At 27.8% G+C, this 15,061-nt stretch overlaps 3 protein-coding genes across 5 annotated transcripts; 1 reads left to right on the top strand and 2 right to left on the bottom strand.

Moving 5' to 3' along the window:
• The first annotated feature begins 432 nt into the window (after window positions 1-432).
• On the top strand, window positions 433-14,531 carry LOC132944742 (small ribosomal subunit protein mS33). 3 transcript variants are annotated; one of them, XM_061014222.1, is made up of 3 exons: window positions 433-906; window positions 13,971-14,099; window positions 14,175-14,531. In XM_061014222.1, exons 2-3 carry the CDS (start codon window positions 13,977-13,979, stop codon window positions 14,397-14,399), a joined length of 348 nt encoding a protein of 115 aa, XP_060870205.1. In that variant the 5' UTR covers window positions 433-906; window positions 13,971-13,976; the 3' UTR covers window positions 14,400-14,531. The 3 variants fall into 3 exon arrangements, with proteins under 3 accessions (XP_060870205.1, XP_060870207.1, XP_060870206.1); XM_061014224.1 differs by lacking the exon at window positions 433-906 and adding an exon at window positions 13,635-13,769; XM_061014223.1 differs by lacking the exon at window positions 433-906 and adding an exon at window positions 13,776-13,916.
• LOC132944740 (uncharacterized) lies at window positions 1,480-5,785 on the bottom strand. Its single transcript, XM_061014221.1, has 10 exons — window positions 5,348-5,785; window positions 4,998-5,081; window positions 3,218-3,441; window positions 3,042-3,133; window positions 2,868-2,966; window positions 2,700-2,807; window positions 2,415-2,517; window positions 2,118-2,182; window positions 1,961-2,051; window positions 1,480-1,876 (listed from the first exon to the last, which is right to left on the bottom strand). The coding sequence occupies exons 1-10, from the start codon at window positions 5,348-5,350 to the stop codon at window positions 1,738-1,740; spliced, it is 1,008 nt and encodes a 335-aa protein (XP_060870204.1). The 5' UTR covers window positions 5,351-5,785; the 3' UTR covers window positions 1,480-1,737.
• On the bottom strand, window positions 9,120-13,470 carry LOC132944739 (FHF complex subunit HOOK interacting protein 2A-like). The gene is made up of 13 exons (XM_061014220.1): window positions 13,248-13,470; window positions 12,965-13,114; window positions 12,141-12,353; window positions 11,948-12,073; window positions 11,775-11,882; window positions 11,501-11,694; window positions 11,306-11,375; window positions 11,077-11,239; window positions 10,864-10,994; window positions 10,591-10,793; window positions 10,290-10,506; window positions 9,955-10,208; window positions 9,120-9,892 (listed from the first exon to the last, which is right to left on the bottom strand). The coding sequence occupies exons 1-13, from the start codon at window positions 13,290-13,292 to the stop codon at window positions 9,787-9,789; spliced, it is 1,980 nt and encodes a 659-aa protein (XP_060870203.1). The 5' UTR covers window positions 13,293-13,470; the 3' UTR covers window positions 9,120-9,786.
• Window positions 14,532-15,061: the final 530 nt, after the last annotated feature.

The raw sequence follows: 15,061 nt of genomic DNA on the forward strand, positions 1-15,061 counted from the left end.
GTTTATTATGTCTATATTGTATTTTTCGTTTGTTGCAATAAATTATACTTTTAATCTTAATTTTAAGTGGATGATGTGTCATTGTAATACATAATAATAGTTTTAGATTCCCGCCATATCACGGTTTATCATAATTTACATTTTGTAAACATTCACCTCTTAGATAAGAGAATTTCGGCCATTTTGCGGGATTCATTATTACACTGTAGGAATTAATAGGGAGTTGTCTATCTATAGTATTTTTATATATCTGTGTTTATATGATCTAAGGTAGCAGCATTTAATCTATTCTTTGGTAGCAGCCCAAGCGTACGCAGCGCAACCTGTGGCCGTTTAATCGTGAGACTCAATTCCGTACGTTTTTCATGCGGGCGGCCATACGAGTTTGGTCCCCTAGTCTTCATGGATAATACCATAGACATATATGATAACATAATATATCATGATATGAGAGTAATTATGATTATATGAAGTGCAATACTATAATTACTATTTAGTATAACATTTTACTGCCTACCGTTTCGTGTCCACTGACTACTATCTTCCTTTGGTCATTCACGTGTTTTATAATTTATTTATATTATAATATTAATTATCTTGGACTTTTCTTATTTAAAAAACTACTGGAAAACCAGACGTTTTTTTTTCATTTACATAATAGTATCAAGTTGACGTAAATTGTATTTCTAATAAGTTAATAGTATGTCAAGATTTATGAATGGAGTATTGAATAAAGTGCACAAAAGTGTTGTGAGTGTTGCCATTGGATTAACGGTGATATCCACTGGAGTATTTATGTTAAGATCTTACGAAATTCTATTCGTACCAGTTGACCAAAGAGTTAAAGCTAGACAAGAGGTCAATGAATTGTTAAACAACGAGCAATTGCTGCAGAACGAAGAATAGGTAATTACTAATTGCAGTTAGTCATATTATTATTAAATATTTTTATAAATGAGTATATCGGAAAAAGCCCAGTGTAAGAATTATGAATATTATTAATTATAAAGTAATTACCCCTATTTCTTTTTAAACCTATATTTTTTACATATTATTTATTCTAAACATATTATATGAGAATATTATGATTTGGCTATTTTCGAATATTCAATTATTTTATTATCAATTTTTATATTTAAAACATGTTATTTCATTAAGGGCCGTTCTTACAATGTCCAGTAAAGTGCCAGTTAAGGCTAACCGACTGATAACATATTTTATTACCGGCAGAATTCGGCCGGTTAAGTGTTGGTTAACTTTAACCAGACATTGTAAGAACGGCCCTAAATAAGTTTCTCTATCTATAGCCTATTTTATTGTGATAAGCGACAGTAGATGATCTATCTTCTGAATAATTTGTGTTACTCATCAGTATGTATAATCATTGAGTATATATTGTATAATATATTGTATAATGTTTACTCATTTGTATAATACAATAATCTAAAATAAATCAATTGACACATATTTTATCTTAAAATCATGTAATCAGACTTCTCAAGTAGTACAAGTCTTATTTGAAAAATTATATTTAAATAATTGGTAATAATTTACAATATTAACATTTAAAATAGTTACGTAAAAAAATATAAGCACTAAGTAAATAAACTAAGAAATACATGCTTATGATTAAATACTAAAATTTAATACCTAATGAGAAAATGTAAAACATACTTAAAACTTATAAACTAGTTTTCAGATTTAATCTCGTACCTACATCTAATAGTTAACTTATTATTATTCATCTTGAGACATGTCTGAAGCATTATCTTCATCTTGATAACTTTTATCATCAGTAGATTGTTGAACAAGTCGTATGCGTTTCAATGGAGGTTGACAAGGTTGTTCATCATTATTATTATTCTCTACATGCCTTCTAAAATAACAAATACATTTTTGTAAATACAAATTTTTTTTAATTTGTCACTAGTTAACTACCCAAGTATTTGTGTCAACTTACATCTCTGATATTGAAGGTAGTGGTGGTGGTGGTGGGGGGGACCAGACACTTGGCATTGTTTCCTCATCATGTAATTCTGGTTCTTCAATTTCTAAAATAAGTTATTAATATACAGGCATCTAAAATACCAAAATAAATTTAGATTTTTTTTAATTACCCCTCATAGCAACAGCTCCATCTACTTCTTCAAGATTTTCAGTTTCATCCATACAATTAATATTCCTAATATATAATATTTTGATTACTAATTATTGAATAATATCTAGAATAAAAATGTATATACCCTGTCCCACGAGAGAACATGCTGGTTCTATGCAACCCCCTATGTCACCTTGCTATCAAAACCGATTCCCCTATGGCAGGGTGTTGCGTGGGGACGCCCAGAAAATCCAATTTTGGTTGGACCGTGGCATGGTTTCTTGTGGGACAGATTATGGTATTATGTTACACTTACTCTAGTGAATCATCAGTTAAACGAAATGGTACTGCATTCTGGTGTCTCCATTCGTTTCTTGGTGGCTGTTCACCAGTAAACAAATGAAATTCTTGGACGTCATCTATAGCATATATTTTTGTTTTAAATATTAATTTAAGATGGCATAATATCCACAAGCGTTGTCTCCATTTTACAAATGTAAATATAACAAATTTTAAGGTTAAATTAATTAAAGTGAGCGTAAAATTAGACGGAGACAACACATGCGGGTATGGCATACTCTTAATAATAAATTATTTATACCTGTAACATAGTTATTCAATTTCATGCAACTTTCATAAGTTGGTGGTAGATTCTCCATGTTATCTTGTATAGAATTAGACATGCCATTTGAATTTGTATTCCAAACTTCTGCATAATAAATGATAATTTATTTTATTTTATACTTATTATAAAAATGGTTATGCTTACTTTTATAAAAATAGGTCCACACTAATAAAATTAAAAATATATTTATTATTAAAAAAAAAATTCCAATATCTTGCCAATATGAATTTGAACTAATTTTTTCTGAAAACAAAATATTTAATTTATTTTTACTGATATACTAATAAGCTTGATACGTATTAAAAAAAAAAAAAATACCTGGTGTTGGTAATAAAATGTTAGAGGTTATTGACACATTTGGTACGCATAAATCATGAATTTCTCCTCCAAAAAATATTTCTTCAAAATAACTATTATAAAAATTAATAGTTTGTTACAATAATCATAATATATTTACTGAAAATTAATATTTGAATTTAATATTTAGTATTTACCCATCAAAACAAGAACTGCAGTCTGATATATCTTTTGGACACTTGATACTTTTTTTAGATGTTCTAAAATATATGCTACAATTCATACATTGAGAGCATAAATTTAAACTAATATCACAATAACTATTTTTTTCAAAACAGTCATTGTCTGTAAGACATTCAAAATCATTATTCGTATTAATAGCATCTTCTGGTATTCTTCTAGAAACATTTTCTTGCATTATCTGTAAATATTAATAAATACATTGATCATTAATATTGGATAAATAGATTGATACATTCATATTATACGGGAATAAGAGGCGGTGATGTTTAGTCCTTCGCGACATCAGTAGTCAAAAGGTTATAGAAGTATTTAAATAATTTATATTCTGTTTTTATAATAAATTTAATTATTATTAAAGTTTAGTGAATGTGTAGTCGTATACTATTACCAGGCCCTGCTCAAGGGTTAGGCGACATAGGCCCACGCCTAGGACGGCACTTAGGCTGCACTTTAGTAAGAGGGTGGCATTTTTAAAATACTGATAATATTCTATTGTTAAGGGCGGCAAAATTTGATTTTGCCTAGTTCACTATTTTTGCTTGAGCCGGTCCTGACTATTACATTGAGTGAAGCAAATTTATTGATTGAACTATAGTTTGTACTTTATAAGTTATCCTCTATAATAGTGTTGGGCAAAACAATTTTACGATTAGCTGATGATTTCAGTTTATATTGATTTTATCAATAACTATATATCATGCATTTCATTAAATATACATATACACTTGTTAAATTTTCCATTACTTCAGGAATAAAATGATGTACTATTGATGTTAAAAATAATAACATTTCACTATGAAAAATTAATTAGTGAAATTAATTGTGGATAATGATTAGTGATTACTTACATTGTTATTCATAGTGTATGATTATCTAATCTTACTAATTAATTTTTTCATAGTGAAATCATATTATTTTTAACATCAATAGTACATCACTTTAATCCCTAGATAAATTCAATGAGTGAAGTGCATGGAAATGCAGTTCTAGATAAAATCCATATATTTAAACTGCAATCTTCAGTTAATAGTAGAATTTTTTTGTCCAACACTAGCTTTATTCACTTACTTATCTAAATAAAAATTCAAAAAAATGAAAATCATTAAAAAAAATATTTTGCGTGTGTTTGGTACTCCGAGAATTTAATTGAAGTCGGTATTGAAAAAAATTTAATTTAATATACACAATATTATATTTCGAAAAGTTACTTAGATACTTTTTTTACTACCTATTTATAAAAATATATGCAAATATCGTAAACATAATCAATCTCGGGCACTATAAATAAATATAGAATCTCAAAATAGAAAATCGTTCATAGAATTTTTTCGTTTGCTTAACTCTCTCTGTATCCTCTATTCATAGTTCTGTATTTAATATTTTCGAAAAAATACCTACTATCGTAAAACTAAAAGCACAACCATAACTTCTTAGCTCCAGTCAGATCATTAAATCCATCATAATGAACTAATTAAGTAGAAAATAATAGAAATTATGTAAACATATATATTTTAATTAATAAACATGGTCCGAATGTATATTACGATTTACCTACACCCCCCTAACCTATCATATAGGCAATAATGAAATAACTAGAACAGGTTTCAATAATGCAATCAAAAATATCATAAAACAAACATTTAATAAAAAAAAATAAAATATTTATGGTAAATATAGTAAATACTTTACACTATACAGACATAATATAGTTTGATATTATATTTAAACACTTACCAGTATGAAAACTATTAATGAACTTATCAATCCAGTTGAAATGTGTGCCATGTTTAAATTGAATTCTATTAATATCCGTATGATCTTTAAAACAAACAAACACTATACGTTATTAAATTATAACTTCAGTCGCGTTTAATTGTATTGTCGTAAATAACGAATTGACTTACGACGAAATGGTTACGTTCTTATTAGAAAATTATTATTTACATTTAATTAGTCTAGACAATATTTTCTAATTAAATGACGTGTTTTCTCAACGATTTAATTGAAATCGAATTTCCAATGCAATCTTGTACATGTGATTCTCGCGAATCCTATTTTTGAATACAGAAATTAATTTTCCTTACCATATAGGTGCAGTATCTGGGTGACGGGTGAACGTAATTACTATATCGGTGTTTCAATTGTGTTAATTAAAAATCTTAGACTTCGAGGTAGAGTTTTTAATAAGTTGTACGTTTATTAACGTTATCCGGCCGCGGCTCAATAATGTATGACGATGTATTGCCGGGTTGCTCTGGAGCACTGGACCAAGTTAAAAGAGGATGAGTCATGCAGACCAAGGTCTTGTCGGAAACCTGTAACGACATGTCTCGTATTATGAACACACACACACACACGTAATATACACGGGGTAGAACTGAAGAAGGAATCATGTTGCGCACGCTTGTGTGTGTAGTGTGTATGCGTGATGTGATTTGCGAATGACTGAGGTGAACGAACGTCCCTCGACTCACTATGACTAAATTCGTTTAATACTGTTGTGGTCTGTTGTTACACAATAATTAACACCTAATTTTTTTTAAAAATGAAATAGACAGTAGTACCTATAGTATTACATATTATAAAAATTATTAAATTTTGTACATATACATTTTAACTTGCTCTTACAGTCTTACGCTTACACAGTTACAATATCGTATGTTCGTATTAAACTATTTTTTGTGAGTGTGTAATATGTGTACCAGAGAATATTAGTAGAATATTAGTAATATATAGTAGTATTTAGGTATATTACATAATAATATGCTTTCTAATATAATATATTAATATTAATTTAATTATTATATATTTATATGCCTTAAACAATTAAGGGGATTCGATACCGCGATTTTCTGTTTTTGTCTAACACACTCGTGACATAGTATTTTAGACGTTTTTTGCCAAACATACCAATTGATCTAATGAAGCGATAAGAATTCTGAAAACAGATTTGAATTTGTCGTCAATTCTACTTGAAATTGACTCCCAAATTTTTGATATTATCCCCAAATTCCTAAAAATGTCATATTAAAATAGAGTATTTTAAAATTGATGTATTTCAATTTTCGGAGAAGTTAAAATCAAAAATGTGGGAAAGTCAATTTCATGTAGAATTGAAGATAAATTCAAATCTGTTTTTAGAACTCTTATCGCTTCATTAGATCAATTAGTATGTTTGGCAAAGGATCAGTCTAAAATCCTATGTCGCGTGTGTGTTAAACAAAAACAGAAAATCGGGGTATCCCCTTAACGAACATTTAAATACGAGGAGCCGAGTAGGTCATTAAATTTGCAGAATCATTTAAAAATAAAAAATGAATTAATAATAATATTTAATAATGGTTCTTGAATCTAGGATTAGGTTTTTGATTAAAAGGACGTCGCACCCGCATATTATGTTGTCTACGTCTTACACGTGTACGACATAGCAAATTTTACGCTCAGCAGATCACGTTTAGCCTCATTAATTTTAAAATTAGAGTGAATTGACCTCTTATGTTATCTAAATTTAGGATTATTATCTAGGCATCTCATCGGCTTTTTGTTATATTTCAATTTAAAGTGAATTATGAGTATTTTAAAATTGTAAATTGCTTATTTATCTTTTATACTCATAACTCAATTTAAAATGAAAATTTAACAAAAACCTGATAAGATGCTCTATAGATAATATTCTTACCTTTAAATTTTATAAGATAAAATTTTAGTTTAATAAACTGTTAATAAGGGAACGCTACACCCGTCTTACACGCGTACAACATGGCATAAAAACTGTTTTGCGTGGGAAAGAACTGAGAAAGCTACAGTCATAACTCATAAAGTCATAACTAAGAAACGAAATTTTCACCACATAAAAATGAGAACTTTGATTGTGCAATAACGTTTTTATTTTTTTGATATCACTTCTTGTTGTTTCAAAATCCATAATTGTTTGTGTTTTTCAAACTTGAATAACCTAATAATATTTTGTAGTTCCGATATAAAAAAAATAAAATCGTTATTGCACAGCCAAAGTTCTCCTTTTTAGCTTTTTATGTGGTGAAAATATCGTTTCTTAGTTATGACTTATGAGTTATGACTGTACCCTTTTCGGTTCTTTCCCGCACAAAACAGTTTTTGCTATGTCGTACACGTGTAAGGCAAAGAACACTTGCGTCTCTTGTAGCGTCCTCTTAATCAGTAATTAAAATACAGTAAACACATAGGAATGCGCATAGGGGGTGCCCTTTACCAAAAACGACAAGGGCCCTAATTATTAATTAAGTGTAAATTATATTAATGAAATTATTGACGAATTCAAAAATGTTGTTCCTTTTAAACGTCGATTATCATTATAAGATTATATTGTTATGTAATATTTATTAGAATGAATAATAAAATAAATAAACTGTAGTATTTTCTGGTAAATATATTTGTTATGGTTTACGTGTGTTGGACAAAAACAACATATGCAGGTACCAGACGTCGTTTTTTAAAAATAACGTTTATTGATAATACATTTTATCCACACCTTAGAATTTAGATTTATACTAAATGTACTATAAGGAAATCTGAGGGATGATAAACATTGGCTGGGTGGCGAGGAGGAAGCTAGTAGTGTAGAACTACCTGTACATGAATTTAGTATAACTGTATAAGTAAATAATTTAGGTATCATTGAAAAGATCTTTTGATTAATTTCGTTTGAGGTGCCTGTTTGGATTGCTTTGAAGTATTTTTGAGAGCAGTGGAATTATAAGTCGGTTTTAATAACATTGCAATTTGGAATAGTCTTGAATAGAAAATGGGTGCGATTTTTTTGATAGTATCGACATCGTGTAGGATTGTCCTACTATTCCTACACTGATGTACCCCACCAAATGTTGTCCAATACTCCGCAAATCTAAATTTTAAATGCTTATAACTAATGAACTGTTTATCCAAAAATATATAAATTGAAATAATCTAAATAATTTTCTGAATATGAAATAAAATATATTTAGTGTTATTCAAATATTATAAGTAAAAAACTTAAAAAATGTAACTTAGGTAAGGTACCTTTAATAAGGTTAATTTTTACATGAATTCTCAAGTAAGGATTGGAAATACCCAATTATTCTAGTGAAGTAATGTTTCAAAAATCATGATTTCAAATTTCAATCTATTCCCTGAAATGCAGTTCACATTAGCTTCGTTAGTTTTAATATGGGCGGAACTATCATAGTACCATCATACCTGAAGATAATAATATTGACATTTGACACATTGTGTTTTTTTCTATATTTAAATTTTATGACAGGTTAATGGTTATCAGCATTTTTAAATTTAAATTTTTTCACCCCTTTAACTATTTTTAGAATTTAGAACTTCCAACACAACACATAAATTAACCTTTAAATTAAACCTGTTAAGTTGGAAACTAATTACTAAAATTAGATGTGCAATAGCAATGACGTCAGGCCCGGCTCAAGGGGTAGGCGACATAGGCCCATGTCTAGGGCGGCATTTTTAAAATACTGATAATATTCTATCGTTAAGAGCGGCAAAATTTGATTTTGCCTGGTTCACTATTTTCCCTTGAGCCGGTACTGAATGACGTATAGAATTAGTTTTGATCAGTCCAATCCGTTCCGAGTGTGTCAACAAAAAATTGTACTAAACTAATGCTTAAAGCATTTTTTAAAACTATAGCTTAAAATTAAGTTTATTCACTGAGGGCTGAGACTCAGGTCTTTTTTCATTATGATTTATATTCCCATCATCACCAATGAAGTACAGGAACAAGAGTATCAAGTACATACAATTTCATATTATATACTGCCAGAGTACCAACATGAATATGATAGAGTACTAGCATACAACAGTCAACAAATAATGTATTCAATACAGATTATTAATATATTTATTTATAAATAATATATAATATAATAGTAAACACAATTGGAACATAGTGTACCATAAAATCTAGGGTTTACACTATAGGATTCATTATAGATCTATTGTAAATAAACTTAAATAGATTCTTTTATTAAGGGTCTCGGTGCCAGTTTTTAAAGTTTTCCACAATTCTATAAAATTTGGAAATTAAATTTTATATTTTAGTTGCCACCTCAATTATAAGACTTTTCCACTAATCTACTACCCGATACCTATTTAGGGGATGGGGGGTGGGGGGTTGATAGGGTGTATTATATCGAAAAAAATGACTTTATGGAAATAACTCTCAAGCTTTGTAGAATTGTTGGATTTTGATGACTATTTTTTTATCTGAAAGAAGAAGACTTCCTACAGCCCGCATTGATCTCTGATTTTGTTTTTTATTTAAAATAATTGTAAAAAAATTCTTTTTATATTGTATTTTTTTAGATATATTATTAGAATAATAAGAATATTAGAATAAAATATTGAAAAACAGAGATCGATGTGAATATTTCTCTCTAGCAATTAAAAAAAAAATTATGAAATTTGGTTGATTATACAAGGCAGTATTGTTATTCCCACAAAGTGTATTTTTGAAGACAAAATGGCATCAGCACCGGGCGCCTTAAGCTGAGTTTGAATGATGATACTTCACAAATAGTACTGCAACCAATTCTTTACACAATTCTTCTAAAATCACCGCATTGTTAAATAGTATTACTTCAGAATTCCTGAAAAAGAAAATTATAATGATTATCGTTGTCTATTTACTGCAGGCACTTAACAATTTTACTTTTCTTTTAATAGTTTCATTAAAGTACTATTTAAAATGCGTTTTCTTGCTTGAATCAACTCTTCATTATAATTTGGGAATGCTAATATCTTTTTATGTAGTTCTTTAAGAACATGACATATTAGCATGTACAATGATGGTACATTACGTTTTAACGGTAATGTTGAATTTAACAAGTATTCATGTAGATATGGATGAGGTAAAGAACTTAAAAATATTAAAATTATTTTTAACTGTAAGGTAGTTGATGAGTTCTAAAAAACATTTAAAATATAAATACAAAATTACTATATATTTAAAAACATGACTTATAATAATTATATAACAATAATTACTTGATTAGGAATGTTGCTGATTTTTTCAAAAATCATACTTAAAAATGGACCTTCATCAAAATCATATAGTTTAACTGAATCTAATGCTTCAGTAGGCCAATCAAATTTTGTACATTTATCAAAAATACTTTCATAGTTGTTCTTCACATCTGTTATGTGATCTTTAAATGTATGTAATTGGTCTGAGTGTAGGTTTTGAGGAATCAATGCTAGCAACCTAAATATTTTTAAAAAAAACAAGACAAATTAATAATTTATATAATTATATCATGTTTATTTCAACATTAAATTATTAACATACCGGTTAATTATTCTATCAATACTTGAAGGTGCAAGAGTTCGACTAGTGTTAATATTATTTTCATTTGACAATAATTTTTTTTCTCTTTCGTCTTCTTCATCGCTCCATGTTCCTGATGTACATCTTTCATAATAGTTTCTATTATTGACAAATCGTAATATTATAAAATCCAAAACTTCTTTATCTGAATCAAGTAATACATCCTTTAATAAAAAGTAAAATAATATTAATTACAATAGTGATACAAATTATATTAATAAATATAAAAAGTACTATAAAAAAATTGAGAATGTTGAAAACAAAAATATCATCTGTATTGGAAGACAATTTTATTAAAATGTCTATTGGCGTTTGTTTATTGTAATAAGAACAATCAAGCTCTGACCGTAACCAATAATTCATTGCTGCAAATAAAATAAATTCTCAAGTAACTATATCAATTAAACTATTAATAAATGCCAATAATGTTAAGCTAACAATACCTACTATAATTTAAAGGCGTATGGTCCGCTGCTTTGTAGATTTTTTTTAACAAAAAAACATAAGAAGGCGATATTTGCTCTGGAGTATCAAATAATTTAATAAAAAATAATAATCTTATTGATTCACACAATGAATAAGATATTTTTAACTGACCATCTCTTATTACCTAAAAATAAAATAATATCTAGTTACTTAACATTTTTAACAATATTTTTACAAGTAAGATACATACCTCAGTAATAAAATTTAACCAACAAAAAAATTTTGTAACATCATTTGAATAAGTGGCATTGTAATCGTCCCTATATAAAAATATTGTGACCGTTAAATATTTAAAATGCATTTGGATTAAATTTGTTCCACAATACACATGAATTATATTTCTAAACATAGAAATTATTTTAAATTAATACACATTTCCGCTCACCTCCAATTTAATTCAATTGTTTCTAGTCCATTGTAATCCAATGTAGTTGGTAATGCACAAAACAGATTTCTGAAATGTTCGCTTAATGTTGAACATAGTCTAGTTTTATTTATTATGAAGTCTATCACATTTTCATCATTTAATTTAGTCAGCAGCAGTATACAATTACAGCATTTATAGTATACATCTGTATTCTAAGAAAAATTATCTATATTAATAATAATTAACATTATTTAAAATAATACATCTTATAATCTCTTTAAAATATATAAACCTTGGTATTGATGTATGTCAATACACAATCCAATAAATTTAATCTGTTAAATGTTCTTGATTCCGTTGATGGTGCCTTAGATTCTTCCATATGATACATATTGGTTTCCTAATAAATAGTGTTTTTAAATTTATTTCAAATAGAAAAAAATGATTATATATAATATATATTACATATGAAAAAAACATAATTGAAACATTCTGTTGATCGTTTAACAGTGTACACAGCATGTATAAAAAGTGAATCTGATCTTGTTGCTGTTTATTATACAAAACACTGTCGCATAAACTAATTAGCCTCTAAAAAAAAAATATAAAATGAATAAGTACAGTTTCTTAAAATAAATCTTAGAACACGTCATATTACTTGAATAGTGACGAAAAAAGACGGATGAGCTAATACTGGATTTCTTAATTGACTGATAAGATTTGTCATATATTTTAATACTAATATCCTAATACCAATTAATTTTTCTTTTTCTGCTATAACTGCTAACATATTAAATAGGTCATTTTTCAATACATATTCCATGCACAAGTTAGTGGCGGTTTCTTCATTTTTGTCTTCACATAGTAATATCTAAAATAATATATGTATATTGTTTTGATATTATATAGAACTTTTTATTTTCTCAGGATTATCCTGAGATAAGCACCACATTATTATTAACGTTTATCAACATAGACATAGTTATAACTTAAGGTATTAGATGATAATATAATCCCCAACAATATACTGTCTACCTATTTATAATTGTTTAAATAAATGTATGAATTCAGTTTATTTACTGTTTTTTTTACGCAGTATTCTTTAATTTAATTCAATTATATTAATCATTATAATGTAGTCAAACTAATCTTTTAACTGTCGGCTAAGGTAATAATACCTATAATCAGTTTAAAATACATAATAGTTTCCAAATACCTGTTGTGGCTTGGAGCGTTGGCTGTTCCCAGTCGAACAACGCCATTGAGAGTAAGTAACGCCCACAGCTACTAGTTCCCGGATGACCACCAGTAAATTAACAGTAGTTAAAACCTTGCCACTGTTGCCACACATACACGTATTGCTTACCTACTGTAACAACACCTTACCGTACGCGTACCACCCTTACTAACCATAGATCATAACCTCCACAACAGCTAATGGCCACAGTCAACGAGCTTAAGTTCAATAAAAAAAAAAAATACCTGTTGTACAATTTCCAGATGGCCAGGTACATTGGTTTCTTCTATGTGAGTTTGGGAAAATTGTCCATCAGTAGTCCACTCTAAGTAATTAACCATAAATTTTTCCCAATGATAAATGAAATTTTCAAATGCAGGCGTTGGTGGGGCAATCTAAAATACATTTTCAATAAACTAAATATTCAAAATAAATATTATGAGTAAAGTGTTTTACATTAAACAATAAATTAATTGTATTAATGCAAATAATAATTCATTTTAAATAAAACAATTTTTCACAACTTACTGTATCCACAACTGAATCTAAAATTGTATTTAATACTGGCATCATGTTTATAAATTTTGTTTTATTTATAATACAATATTTACAATATATTATTCTAATTATTATTAATTTATGATTATTCTACTACTCATACACATACTAAAGAATAGACGTCTACCATGGACAACACAGTATTCTTATCAATTTGAATACGTTTATATGATAAGACATTGGTATTTGGTATATTTTTTAATATAGGATCCAAGGTATTTGGTATAAATATTTTGTATTTTGTAGGTTATACACAGTTTACACATAGATAATAATATTATCATATTATACATTATATAGTTAAAAAATTAGCATAATATTTAAAAATTGTCTTTATAGTATCACAGAACAAATATATAAAGTATAGTATAGTTATTGTTCTGTGATAGTATACAGATTTTTATATAGTACTTATTACTATTATAGTCAAGGTGGATCGATGTATATTCAGTATTAAATAGAAGTCTGTGATATTATCTGTGGTCTAACACGGTAAACTTTTTGATAGATACTATCTTATCTAATATCTAATATCTTGGCTCACAGCACGATTAAAGATAGTACTATCGTGGCTCACAGTAAACAAAATTTGGTTATAATTTAAAACTACATTAAACTAAATTAAACCAAAAAGTTAAAGTAATATAATATATATTATAATAATACCTCTTAATTTAATTGTATATTGTCTAGGTTATAATGCGGTTTTACAAGTATTGTGATTTAGTCAACGCTAATACTAACTATGCAAATCGGATGAAGATGTTAAGCAATCGTATTTTTGGTGATGTTGTACGGCCAACTAATGAAAAATCTATGAGGGTACCTAATTTATTCCAATACCAATTTCTTAGTATCTAATTATATAATTAATTTTTATATTTTTAAAATATTCAGGTAGTGAAAATGTTTAGTGAAGAACCATTATACAAAAAAGAAAATGTTATAAACTACTATCCTCGTCATATAGAGACAGGATTATTAATGAAGAAACTCCGAGAATATGGTTTGTTTAGAGATGAACATCAAGACTTTATTGAAGAAATGAGAAGACTCAAAGCTCTTAGGGGAAAAGTGTTTGTTAAAGGAGAAAAAAAAAGAAAAGCAAAGAGTATTTTATAACATCAGTCATTCAATGTTGCATTCTTCTTAAAAATTATCAATATGTTCTTAGAATTGTGTATTTATGTCCAAACAATTTTTCTTAGTAAAGTTTTTGTAGTTATGTGTTAATAAAAATATGATTATGATTAATTAATTTTGTTATATCTTTATATTTTATTTTTTGGTATGACCTACAATTCTACTAGTGACATTTTTCAGAATCTAAACTCATTATTCCTTTCACAATTAAGAGAACATAGCACTTGCATGTGTTGCCTCTGTCTTACAACTTACAAATGCTTAACATAACAACATACCAAATTGTACGCTCGGCAGATCAAGCCTAGATTTGGCGGAAATAAATAACTTCTGAAGATTTTACTCGTAAATCCTTTTGGTAAGTGAAGGCGTGAAGCTAGCTGGGAACCAATTCGGATGTACTAATAATAGAGTATAGTGTTATAATTATTAAATTATATAATATAACTAGCCGAACAGTCACACATGGGTAATAATAGAATTTAAAGGGTTAAAAGGCTTTAAAGCTGTTGGAACATGAACCCAAACATCCTATATATTTTGTGGTTTATACCAATAGGCAATAAGTGGAAGGTTAATTTATGTACATACTTTCAGATGTACAATTACTGTTTTGAATGTAAGTATGAATTTATGTTTTT

Source organism: Metopolophium dirhodum, chromosome 5 (assembly GCF_019925205.1).
Source record: "Metopolophium dirhodum isolate CAU chromosome 5, ASM1992520v1, whole genome shotgun sequence".
NCBI lineage: Eukaryota > Metazoa > Arthropoda > Insecta > Hemiptera > Aphididae > Metopolophium > Metopolophium dirhodum.

Coding starts and splice junctions, on each gene's coding strand:
- LOC132944740 (XM_061014221.1), bottom strand. Junction 3,134..3,217: donor TGCAGTTCTTGTTTTGATGG/GTAAATACTAAA, acceptor TTTTTATAATAG/TTATTTTGAAGAAATATTTT. Junction 2,518..2,699: donor ATTGAATAACTATGTTACAG/GTATAAATAATT, acceptor TATATGCTATAG/ATGACGTCCAAGAATTTCAT.
- LOC132944739 (XM_061014220.1), bottom strand. CDS start 13,292: ATGATGCCAGTATTAAATACAATTTTAGATTCAGTTGTGGATACA. Junction 13,115..13,247: donor TAGATTCAGTTGTGGATACA/GTAAGTTGTGAA, acceptor AATGTATTTTAG/ATTGCCCCACCAACGCCTGC. Junction 11,695..11,774: donor TGACATACATCAATACCAAG/GTTTATATATTT, acceptor AATTTTTCTTAG/AATACAGATGTATACTATAA.
- LOC132944742 (XM_061014222.1), top strand. CDS start 13,977: ATGCGGTTTTACAAGTATTGTGATTTAGTCAACGCTAATACTAACTAT. Junction 14,100..14,174: donor CTAATGAAAAATCTATGAGG/GTACCTAATTTA, acceptor TAAAATATTCAG/GTAGTGAAAATGTTTAGTGA.